The sequence below is a fragment of the Leuciscus leuciscus genome, assembly GCF_965113295.1.
Source record: "Leuciscus leuciscus genome assembly, chromosome: 1".
Classification (NCBI taxonomy): domain Eukaryota; kingdom Metazoa; phylum Chordata; class Actinopteri; order Cypriniformes; family Leuciscidae; genus Leuciscus; species Leuciscus leuciscus.
In genome coordinates this window covers 59,049,859-59,063,059 of record NC_138725.1, presented here as the reverse complement: position 1 = coordinate 59,063,059, position 13,201 = coordinate 59,049,859, and the positions used below count along the sequence as shown (strand labels likewise).

General features: G+C 37.9%; 1 protein-coding gene across 2 annotated transcripts in view; it reads left to right on the top strand.

Moving 5' to 3' along the window:
- The first annotated feature begins 560 nt into the window (after positions 1-560).
- fam171a2a (family with sequence similarity 171 member A2a) overlaps positions 561-13,201 on the top strand; it is a 39,420-nt gene continuing 26,779 nt past the window's right edge. Inside the window, exon 1 of one of the 2 annotated variants that reach the window (XM_082183922.1) lies at positions 561-1,099. In XM_082183922.1, coding sequence (XP_082040048.1) covers positions 1,000-1,099 — 100 coding nt within the window. In that variant the 5' untranslated portion in view covers positions 561-999. The remainder of the gene's footprint in view (positions 1,100-13,201) is intronic. The other variant, XM_082183921.1, reaches the window with a different exon arrangement.

Sequence of the window (13,201 nt, the reverse complement as noted above, 5' to 3'; positions counted from 1 at the left end):
ACAGGAATGTTGTTCCAGGATCAACAAAATAAGTCGACCCAGGAAAGCGTCTAACTCAGGACGTGCATGTAACTACAATGCTTTGGGTTTGAGTAACAAATTAAACTTTTTTGCGTGCAAAGTTTCAGGGTGTGAGTAGCCTACATTTACACGACCAGTGAGGTGAAATATTGTGAACAGAGTAGAAGTAATATGAATAAAAAACACCTCTTAAAAATAATGTGGGCTGAAATATAGTTTAGCTAAAGCCAATACTTGTCTGCCATCTTTACCTTGTGAGTGATTTTAATCATATTCATCAAATGCTCTGTTAATTTATGTATGTGTGTAAAACTTTATAAATTATCAAAGAAAAAGTCAAGTCCCCTTTATTTATACAGTGCTATAGCCTAAAATAAAGATTGTTTCAGAGCAGTTTTAGGAAAGCTCTCGGCTTGTTCATCTGAAGTCAGTTCAGTGTTGATTCAGTTGCATTGTAAAGATCATCAATTATTAAATTAGTTCATTTAATACATAAAGCAGTTCTGCAAAAATGATTTCATCGTCCAGTTCAGTTCACAGCAGCGTCAGTCCATTCAGATCAATAATATTGTTGAATATTAAGTGCCCCCATTTATTTTAGGAGTCCCCAACTGAGCAAGCCAGAGGTGACAGTGGCAAGGAACCCAAACTCCATCAAGTGACAGAATGGAGAAGGAAAAGAAAACCTTGGGAGAAACCAGGCTCCGCCAACAAGGACTGGAAACGGCCTTCAAATGATTCAAATTTCAAAAGTTGCATGAGCCTTGGTCGACAGAGGGCGCACGGGAGCCCTGCACTCCAGGATCTCGCCCTCCCTCCATCTAGGACAACAGGACTGAAAGAAGCGGAGCAGCCGTACTCGGGAAGGGAGTGGGCATCAGTGGCAACCGCACTTTAGAGCAGTCAGTCTTCTGCCATCCCGCAAACAAACATGGATGAACTGTTACTTAAGGAGGATCTGACGATGCCGCTGTAAGAATGCGTCCACCGCACACCTCCCGTTCCTTTTTGCTTTTTCTTTTCCTCTGTAGTTCTTGGAGGACGCTGGCGAAATCACTGCCGACCCCAGGACCAGTTGGTGAGTTTGATTTGAGATTGTAGCATCCGTCTTTGAGCGGGATATGTTTGTGTAGAGCGTGAAGGACTTTATTATGTAACTGCCGCATTTGGGCTCACGGCAATTTATCACGCGCCGTTGTTTTTGCGCACATTTACTTTAGAGCCTTATGGGAGTTACAGTTTGGAAACAAAGGATTTCAAACTGTTCGGCCCCTCAAATGACCCCTCCGTGTATGTAAATGGAAGAAGTTTGTTAAACAGGCCCTGAGCTTCAGAAACAAAGTTGTGTGTGGCATTTTTATCTTAATGTAAAAAAAGTACACAGTATTTAGTAACTAACTGTACAAAAGCTAGCATCGTTTCGTATTTTCAAGCCCACCCAAAATTCCATGAAAAAGAAAGTTAACTGAGCGGCAACATTGTTCCCTATCGGCCTCTCTAACTTCGGTAGTTCTTAATAATTTGAATTAATCTATATGTATTTAGGCCTACGTTAAAAGTATACATAGGGGAGACCTGGGCTAGTTGTCACACTTTTTATTCCAGAAAATATTTCTTGGAATATTTCCCCAGCTCCACCAGAGGAAAAAAGTTCATCGAACACATGTTGGTCTTTGTGACAACTTGCCCCAGTGAAAACCTGTCACAGCATATTGTGGACTTGTCAGCATAATTTAAAGAGTATTATTATTATGAAAATCCAAGAATAAAAATGTAAAATGTAATACAGAAATAGAAATACCAAACCATTGTTTTGGCCAACAAATATTGAAATATAAGAGAGAGAAAAAACACTTCTATTCTGCAAATATAGGCCTACGTACAATACATGCACTCATATTTGAATCAAATGTGTTTGTCATTAATGTTAGTTTAAATAAATGTATTTTATCTTAAAATTAACATTTAAAAAAATCAAGAATAATTACAAATAATTGTTAAAGACAGTTCTACTTAAATTTACTTGCCAGTTTGTCAACATAGCACCAAGCGGATCTTAAAGAGCTGTTTGTGCAAACTCTTTTGTGAACCCCTTTTTTTCCTCAGCGACTTCCAATGAATATTAATGTGGGCTTGAAGCGTCTTTTCTCTCATGTGCACTGAGCAGCTCACAAACTCAGGCACAGATATTTCGGCCTATTAGTTCTCCTGTATTTCTGAGTCATTTAAATACAGAAATGTAAAGAAAGCCTAAATACTTGAAACTTTGACTGTCAGCATACTTTTTGTGGTTTGTAATCTGAATTCTGAAAAGTCATCAGAGGTTTTTAAGCTGACATCGGAAGTTAATTTACCGCTAGCCTGTGGACTCCACCTTTACTGGGACCCTTTGAAGAAAGACCTAAAGGTGAAGCCACATAATAAAACCATGTGTGAGTTCCCTGTTCTGGAGCTGAGAGAAACCTGGGATGACGTTTTAAAAAGCCTTGGATCCTTAATATGTTTTATTGCAAAGCAGTCTGCTGGAAAGGGCTCCGCTGACTAAGCTCTCCTTGTTGTGCTGATGGGAAACATTTAAATCAGAGTCAGTCAAAAACGTGATGTTTTCTGAATTTCTTTTGACATATGAAAAAGTAAAATTATTAGATTTTAAAAAATGGATCAAGGCACAAGCACAAGAGTGCATTATCATATCCTTCCACAGAGATTTTTTTTGTTCTATGTGCAGTATCTTTTTATACACATATTAAGCATGTCATACATATTAATGAGTTGTTTTTGAAAATTAATTTGTTCTGAAAACCCAGTGAGAGATAATGTTATTCCTCATCTATCTTTCCATCTATCTATCTATCTATCTATCTATCTATCTATCTATCTATCTATCTATCTATCTATCTATCTATCTATCTATCTATCTATCTATCTATCTATCTGTCCATTATCCGTCCATCTATCTATCTCTCTGTCTGTTCATCTATCTATCTGTCTCTGTCTGTCTGTCCATCTATCTGTCTGTCTGTCATCTGTCCGCCCGCCCGTCTATCTGTCTGTCATCCATCTGTTTGTCTATCTGTCTTTCTGACTTTCAGATTTTTCAGGCTTTGTCATGCAGCATTAAAGTTTGTCTTACATAAACTTGGCCTAGGATTCAAAGACTGATGTTTTAAAAAAAATGTTTTATTATTATTATAATTTATTACTGTTTGATTGGGACGACAGCAACTAATTACCGCAGCATGACTCATTTTCTCACATAATTATCAACATTCTACATCTTTCATTAATTCCTCTAAAGTCTGTACTTTTTTAAAGTGCGATATTTTGAAGTTTCAAACTAATCTGATTATGCTTCTCAGCACTGCATAAAATAAGTTGTCAACTCACCCTTTAAACACAATAGCAGGATGGCAGGGCAGCTTCCTGTCACTTCTCTAGTTTCATCATGACATTCAGGAAATTTGACACTGATTTTCACTTGCGTCCTTGTGTACATATAGGATTTAAAAAAAAAAAAAATTATCATAGATTTTTCAAGATCTTGCATCTGTTTAAACAGCGTAGCATTATACAGTTGTGAGGTAAAGGGTTGAGTTTTGGTTGTGTGAATCGCATTGAGGGATCAGATGTTTATTACTGACACGCTGTGAAGCATCTACCAGAGCGTGAAATATTGTTATCCTGATGGGTTTTTGCAGTGGCAAGTCACGCACATCCCTGTCCTAATCAAGTTGACACCTAGAGCCGCCACCTCTGATTCGGGACAAAGGCCTGGCGAGGGAAGGCCAGCCTAGACACTAATGCAAACTGACTGCTGGAGATTTTAGTGCATTGGTCTTTGCCTTTAGGCAGGTGTTGACCCTGCCCATTTTGCAGTTTTAAAAACAGCTGTATTGTTCCTCTTATAATAGTTTTTGGTTTATATTCAAATCAGATTTGGGGTGGTTTCATTGAAACGTTTAAAAAAAAGTTGTTTTGCTCTTCCCTTTTGTCTTGTGTTCATGATTGTGTAGGATACCGCCCAGTCGCCACATAGCAAGTCATTGCATTGTCAACTTCCAGTAGATTTCATGAGATTCCCTTAAGGGGGTTTTACATCCTCCTCTCATGCAAAGTCGAGTGTTACCATGACAGCACTTGTTTGAGTGCTGCCCCGGCTTGCCACTCTATGCTTTTATTTGGGACACAATCGCTGCATTGTTCTGCATGAAGCTTTTATTAGATGTCATCGAAACTTGTATGACTTTATGCAGCTCCATTGAAATCAAATCAGCCATACAGATCATTTTATAATTGACTACTACAGTCAGGTTCTGGAAGTATATATCCCATAAATGTTCTCTACAGGGGAATTGTTTTTTAATGAACTTAAAACCTACTGTGAGCAACGAGGTTGTTAAACGATGGTATATCAGCCCACATTATTTCAACGCATTTTTATCATCGAAATTCCTTGTGAAAAATTACATTCCCCATAATTCTTCAAAGAAATCGGCATGATCAGAGAATTGCAACAAGCCAAAAATTGTTGATGATTAAAGGTGTTTTCATGAACTCTTTCCCTGCGAGCGTTTTTGAAAAAAGCTGCCAGCAAGCGCCAGCATTTCTGTCAGGACCACTATCATCGAATACGATTGACAATTAGCATACAGTTAGGATTGGCGGTATGGTTCTGTTCTGGGTGAGAACTCCCTGTGCATCCATGCAGCCTAGCATGGATAAGAGCAGGGAGAGCAGCAGTAACCCTCCTTAGGGTAAACAGAACAGAACCAACATGAATGTAAGCAGGTCATTAATTCAAGGTTTTAAAGTACAACATAATTCGAGAATTTTTTCTTATTCAAGGGAATCATAATGCCAATTCCTGGCTGACGAGAGGAGGAGCTGGGGATGGAGGAGGGTAATTAACTCCTGAGAAACGCGATAACTGCTGATAATACTGAAGGAGCTTATATATGTATACAGTGATAGGCGTTGTATTCCTATAGGTAGACGTGGATCAGCTGAGAGTCAGCTGATGCGAGCTTGACTAACGTGACCTGCCAGAACTGACGCTATCACTGGCTTGATTTTTTTATCATTTTTGCAAGGCCCCATGAATATTTTGTAGTGTGAATATCTGAACATGCAATATTTCAAAAGAAAGAACAGAGCATCTGCTTTTAAACAAAAAAGTTTTATTATAGGTTTAAATGCATTATTTTTATCAACACTTGAATGTGGGTAAGTTTCATAAAAAAAGCTACATTTTGAGCAAAAAGCTGAGAAAATGGTGTTTTTGTCAAAGACTACATCCAGATCGGATTCAGACCGATAATCAAAAAAATATAGATGGAGTAGATCGACCCCATCAACACCACTAATGCTTGCACAGTCCTATAGCTCGTCCTGGGTCGACATTTCATTCAGTAACATTGGGCAGTTTTGATTTATATGCTGTTGTTTAGTGTTGATGATCGCGTTATTTTACGTATATATGCATGTGCTTTCGCTTGTTTCTGCTTCTTCTTCGCATGTCTTTTGATCAGGAGATTCTGTACCATTTCAAAAGATGTGTAATAGCGCCCTCTACCATATAGCGAAAAATCCAGAAAAATCCATCAATGGCAGGGAAGCATTGTCTCATAAATGATGGAAAATTCCATCAGTGGTGGGGAAAGAGTTATCTGAGCGAGGAGTTTAACTCTTTCCCTGCCAGCCAGTGGCAGCATTTTTAATCATTTTCACAAAAATGTCATGGCCCCCAGAATATTTTGTTGTATGAATATTTGAACATGCAATATATCAAAAGAAAGAACAGAGCCTCTTCTTTTAAACAAACAAACAAAAAACATTTTATTCTAGCTTCATGCATTCTTTGTTTTAATCAAAACTTGAATGTGGGTAATCTTCTTAAAAAAGGCTACTTTGAACAAAAAGCTGAGAAAATCACGTTTTTGTCAAAGACTACGTGATTAAGAATGACAATCAAAACAAATGGGGTAGATCGAGTCCATCAACACCCCTAAAGCTGCACAGTCTTAACCACTTCCTAGGTCGACATTTCATTCGGTAACGTTAGGCAGTTTTGATTTATATGCTGTTTAATGTTTGATGATCGCATTATTTTACATGCCCATATGCAATGCTGTCGTTGGAGTTTAACTTGTATTGAAATGGTTCAATTAACCACTATTAGAGAGTGATATGAAGTGAATTGAGTTCTGTTTTGTGATTTTGCTAATTTAAAGCACCTGCATTTGCAGGTCATAGAAAGGTCTTTCTGAGGTGATGATGTCATGTGCTTTGACAGCAGATCTTTTATTTAAGGCTCTTTATAGCTGGGACTGTTTGTGGGCGTAAGGGTACAGAATAGCTTGGCAGGATTTTCTGGTTACACGGGCCGTCACATCTTTAAGGAGTGTGCGTCTGGCCATCAGCCCACCATGAACTCCCCAGGCAGCTGTTCAAAGGTAGGAATTTCTTTGTTGACACCAGACACCCTCGTGCTTAGAGGAAATGGCAGATTTATCAGCAGCAGAGCCCCTGTAAACCTGACCTCTGAGGAGATCCTGCTTCACATTATCACAATGTGTCTAGATGTTTTGATTGGTGGGCGTGAAAAGCTTTGGGAAAAATGCATAAAAAATTGGAGATTACATCATCTACATTAAACCCAAGATGGCCCTTTGCCCATAAAACACACTACAGCCAGACATATTCTAGCACAGCAGCTTGTTTATTAGGTTAAACCTGTGTTTTGCTCAGTATTATTGTCTAATATGAGTTTAGTGATGTTTTGAAACAGTAATCTGGATTAGGCTTTAAAAAGGGTTTCTAATTTTGCTTGTAATCCTTTTTCGTCATGCAGTATTCTTAGCAGACTGTTACAGTTACTGTTGGGCAACTCATTTAGTGGAAATAAATAAAATCTAGTAATGAAAAGCGGAACGATTCAATCATGTTATTGTTGATGCACAACATTCATGTTGTAGTTAATTATCTGTTAAAAGTCATTTTAAATCTCGTACTTGGCTCTCTAAATGTAAAGCCTGTTTTTGTTTTTATTGATAAAAATGATATGTTTCTGCTGAAGCTTTTTTATTCTTGATAACTAAATCTTTTTCTTTAAGTGCCTACCATTGACAGAGGAAGCAAGCAGTCTTGTGAATTTCAGGCTCGACAAACATTTCCTCGTGCAGAAGTCTATATAAATTCCCTGAGCAACAATGGGTTCATTAGAGCTGAGTCAACACATTTCTGCTGTGCTTTTCCTCCCCGGGGTTGTATCAAAACCTTCAGAGACCTTAGAAGAGATTTTTTCAGATATTTTTTTCACTTCCAGCAAAATCTGGCACTCTGGATGACTGGTTTATTTTTGCAGCCTTTTAAATCTGTAAAGATGCCAGAGCGTACAAGCTAAATGTGTACTAAGTCACAAGTCAGACCTTGAGCTATTTGATCTTACATAGTTATTTTATTTTTATTTTTTATTTTTTTGGATCCTAGCAGTGTTTTTTTCCCTCACATAACAACCAACATGTTGAAAATATCCGCAAAAGCTCCTAGTTTATAAGCATCTCGTGTGGAGACAGGGACCACGTGCATCTCAAAGTGTTATCATCACATGAAGAGTGGGTGTGCCCTAATATTGGCATAGAACAAATAGAAATATGTTTTCAGTTAGATAGTGTTTGTTTTTTTTGTCTAACTATTGCATAACGTTTTGTCCTGCTGAGTAGGACCTGAGTTACTGTTTTCCTGGACAAAGGACATCATCCAGCTGGTGCTTAGGGAAAGGGTGAGGCTTTTGGGAATGATTTATGAGATGTTCTGTACTCAGGACTCTCCAAACCATCTTATACAGGTTTAGAGACCGTATCTATCTATCTATCTATCTATCTGTTTGTCTATGGGGTTGTTTACACCTGGCCACTTCATGCGTTTTCTCAGATCGGATAGCTATCCGATCGTGAAAAGACCAGGTGTAAATGCCCTCCGAAACGCATTCGAGACGGATTTGAATCCGATCGCTCAAACCACTTCAGGAGGTGGTCTGGGCCGCATTCCAGACGAAACTGGACAAGTGTAAATGCATCTGGTTGTTGAAACCACATATGTATATTGTACTCCTCCCAAAAATGCTAAAAAAATAAGCGTGTGAGAGCGTGTTATAGGCTATATGTAATGTTATAGCCAGATATGACGACGCTACTGGAACACGCATCACCGCAGATGAGAAGCTGAGCATCTATTCATCAAGCCAACGTGCAAACTATCGCAAATCAAAGCGAAAGTAAGTCGCAGACGCTTAACACACAATCATCATCATTAAAAGTAAAGAAACGAAATGATCTTACCAGGGCTGTTACTGCTTTCTCTTATTGCTGTCTTTGATTTTGAAATTTTAGCTGATGATCAATAAAATGCAGCTCATATCTCGCGGTGACGTGCACTCCATTAAATCTGCATATAGCGCGGGAATTGAAGATCGGATTTAAATCCGTTTCGCAAAAACACATTTATGTGACCAGGTGTAAATGGAATCGTTTTGATAAATCAGATAGCTATCCGATCTGAGAAAACGCATGAAGTGGCCAGGTGTAAACAGCCCCTATCTGTCTATCCATCTGTCTGTCTTTCTATCCATCTGTCTGTCTCTGTCTGTCAGAGGTGAGAGTTTGCTCTTTATAACACACATATACACAATGCCCGTTGAAAACGTACTCGCCTTAAATGTTGCTTAATGGTCACTGTGTTTTGAATAATTTTTCTTAGTAATTCTATATATAATTTTATTTCATTGTAAAATTATTTTATTATTTTTATATCTTAATTTATTTTGAAAATAACGTAACACTTTAGTTTAGGGTCCAATTCTCACTATAGTTGCTTATTAACATGCATATTACTAGGATTTTGTTGTTTATTAGTACTTATAAAGCACATATTACTGCCTTATTCTGCATGACCATATTCTACAATCCTATTCCTACCCAATACCTACCTTACTAACTATTAATAAGCAGTACTTAGAAGTTTATAGAGGCAAAAGTTGTACTTAATAGTTAATACTGAGAATTGGACCCTAATCTAAAGTGTGACTGAAGATTAAAATACAATTCATTCATTAATTCATTCATTAATTAGATATTTATGAGTTAATTTATAATGAATTACATAAAAAAAAAAAAAACTATTAATTTGTATATTTGTATTCTTGTGTAAATGTAACTATTTTGCGGTTTCCTTCTCTTATACCATAGAACATTGTGTCACTGAACAGGTCATCATTCACATGATCATAAGATCATTTCTTATATTTTTGTTTTGGTGGCTTATTATGTGGATACTTGTGCACATCACTCCAGCAACAGTAAAATATTTAATTTACAAATCAACTTAAATTATGTATTATGTTTTAAGTATGTATTATGTTCTGGCCAAATCTTTACTTGCTTTTGGTGCTGAGTGAATGTTCATTTTGGACCCTGCTACCACAAATACATCACTGTGTGTGTTTTAGCACTGAAATGTGCTGTTTATTCAGCCCTCACAGTAAGGATACGGCTACGCTGCCTTTATGTCTGAGCATCCCAGTGAAACCCAGTGGTTTTGGCAAACAGGGCTCCTGACAGGCAGACATTCCTGCTTGGCTATTAACACATCATCTGCCTGCCTGAAAAAACAACAGGGTGGTCTGGAGCCATTGGTGACACCAGGACCACCTCTCAACCAGTTAATACCACCTTTTCCCCCATGGGTTTAACCTGTATTTCTGGAGATATAGAGCAGAAATTTGTCTTGAAGGACTTCCTAACTTGACCATCTTTTCCCATTTTCAATTCTGCCGTAACACTTGCCCGAACAATAAGGCTTTACAAAACAAAACCAGAGATAAAGATATAGAGAAATTTGCATACAAAAGTTTAAAAAGCATAACTTAATGGTTTATATTGATAATTGTGCCATTTGAGATGTTTATGGCCTGTTAAGTGGTACTAGAAGACATTTCAACGGGGTATAAATGTTGAAAATGTTTATTATCCAAAAGTGAGACTTTGCAAACTGCTGGCAAATGTCCATTAGTGCTTCACTCCGAGTGCTGTGGTCTCCATGCAGTCTCATCAGCTGCCTATAACAAAAACACGCAGCCTGCAGGGAAACGCTGACGGCCACTGTGTGAGTGAGTGGAAGAGATTTCGCTCCCTAATACAAGCAAATAATGAAGTGCTGTTTGTTTTAAAGAGACTATCACAGTGGACGGGACTAAACATGGAAAGAGTAGAAAAATTTAGGGTTTGCTTTCACCTTCCACTCAAAGGCAGACAAATATTTATATTTGCCAAATTTAGTTTTAGTTTTCAATAAACATTTAGTTGTAGTAAAATAAGTTTTTCTGTGAGTTCAGTTTTCTGCTGAGGCTGAGAACTTTTATGTCGCAGAAATATTTCCTGGATTAAGTGCGCCTTTTCACTTCGACTCAAACAATAGACAGGAAATGGAATTGTGTGCAGGAAATCCTTGTGGCTGAGTGGAAGTGTTGGAAGTGAAGATTCTTTTGTTTTTAAAAGCCTTTTCAGCTCTGTTAATGTTCTTCTGAGGAATCATGAATGTGTAATATAAAAAATATATATATTAATGTAATAATATATTAAGCATGTCGCTGTCTCTGATTCCTCTTTCAGTTAAAGGGTCAATATGTCAGTCGATATTCTGATAAATAAAAATCCATGCTCATTTTACCAATTCCAAACCACATCAATCTCAATAACTATTATTAATTTTATATGTAAGTGGTAGGGCTATATAACTGTTAACGCGGGCTGGAAGTGAAAAACGTATATTCAGATGTGCATAATTATTAAGCAGGTTTTCTTTTACAGGTAAAATGGGCCAAAACACTGATTTAACTCGCACTAAACAGTCATTATTATTATCTGAGAGAAGCACGCATATTAAGCCGCTGCTCATAGAGCATAGAGCAAAAACACACACTTACGGTACGTTCACACGGGGCGTCAGCGTCAACGCTTCCCATTGACTTTGAATGGGTGACGTCAAGCGTTGCCGAAAAGAATTGTGGATCCGTCGGCGGCGCTTCACTGGCGTTGCTCGCGGCAGAAGTTGAGAATTTTTCTTCTGCCGCGAGCAACGCCAGTGAAGCGCCGCAGACGGAAGCGTCAGCCAATCAGGATCGCTCTATGCAAATACAGTAGCCAGGCGGCAGCCAATCACATTCATCACGTTCATCCTGTTCAAGAGCAGCAAACTGAGGATAAATCATTGGCTGACGCTGCTATGACCATGGCGTCAGTGCCAAACTTCAGCCACGCCTTCCGTCAAGCGTTGACGCTGACGCCCCGTGTGAACGTACCGTTATGTGTCAAAATGTCTTTGCAAGTATCCTTTTAAACACAGTCGTTTATGTCTTAAATGAAGGTAAACCGTTAAGAAAACAAACGCATGTGTAACAGTATATTAGATCCGTGCTTTTATTCTTAAAGGGACAGCAGCCTAATAAACCTGCTGCCGTCTGTCATTAATGTTAATCAAAGAACAAAAGACAAAGAGAAAATCTCTCACTGCTCTTGACTGACTACATTAATAAATGTATATTTAATTTACACAGTGAAGACTATGCAGGTTTTTTTCTTTTTGCATTTTTGAGTACTTTATACAATTTATGTAGTATTTCTGATTTCTAGTGCTTGAAGTTTATCAGGTAGGTCTTTTTCATTTGTGTCTTTGTTCTATAGTTTTTGTTCTATTACTTGTACTTTGTTTCTTTAATCTTATTTTATAATTGACTGTTTACTTTTCTTCAGTAAGCTCATTTTTTATTTAGTTAGGCTTGTATTAGCCTATTTTTGTGATATTGAAATTGGTGATGAGAATTAGAAAATTTCATTTTTTTAAGTCAACCTTATTTAAAGCAAAAATAACTATATTGTGATATAGCCTACATTGTTATCGTAAAATAAAATGACTCGTATCGTGATAGAAGATTTTGGTCATATCTCCCACCCCTAATCTGTGGTGTGCAATTAGATCTACAGCCCGTCACTAACTCAAAGGATCTTTTTTTTTTTTACCGAATTTGTATCCCCTCACCAGGAAATGCAGGGACCCATTTTTCCCACAGTTAGCCTGCTGACATCTCCTAGTATCCATGGTAACATGCATCAATTGACCCATTTAGAATCAAAAGAATGAGAGGTTCTGAAGGACACTGCAGCATGCAAGCGTGAACAGAAAGCAAAACAAACATTGGTACGCAGTTCAGGTTGGAAAATATTACTTTTAAAGTAAAACGTTTTTTCAATAAAAATATATTTGCAGAAAAAAATGGAAACTTAAAAACCATATTTAAACTTCATGAATCCAGAAGTAACCTTGTGTACCCAGATCACCAAAAAACAGGGCAAAGACTTGCTATCTCCCTGGCTTGTTTACATGTCTTTAAATGGCTTGTAAAAATTCTGGGGGGGATGAACCAGGTCATCCGTTTCGAACAGTAAGCACATGTCCAGCAACTAAACCAGACAGCATTGCAGCATTTGCCCAGTGTCAATCGAACATGGTGGCAGACAATCTGGCTCACTGAGTAGAGACTCAACTGCACTCCATGCTTTATGGTCTTCAATGTAAACAAACCAGAGTACGTCACGTGTCGGATCAGGACAGACACTTCTAAACATAGTCATGTCATTTGTTCAGTGTAGGTCACTGGGTCTAGAAGTTCTAAGATAAACTCTTAGTGAATGTGTAGGTCAATAAGTCAATAAGACTTGACAAAATGTTAGTACCATACACGGATGTAGTATTGTGTAGCTTTTGTTTGTTTGTGGTCCAGTTTACCACTTATCAAATTAGAAAGGAAAGATGGTCTGACTAACATGTAAAACTTGCATTTGTGGATGCTGTCATGTGCTGTTGAGGGACAGGTAGATTTGGAATAGATTGCACGATTTGGTGATAAAACGATAAAGACAATTTTTATAATATATTTTTCCTCGATAAATCGATAACAAGAGTTCGATCAATTTTCGATTGAATGTTTATGCGTCAAAAGTGGAACGAAACAGTGCTGCTCATTTCAGCTACTCCACACGGACCATTTATCCGCTCGGCTCAAAGTTCAAATGGCAGTGAAGCTTACTATAGCTGATGCATTTACTCGCTGGTCTCGGTCACATGA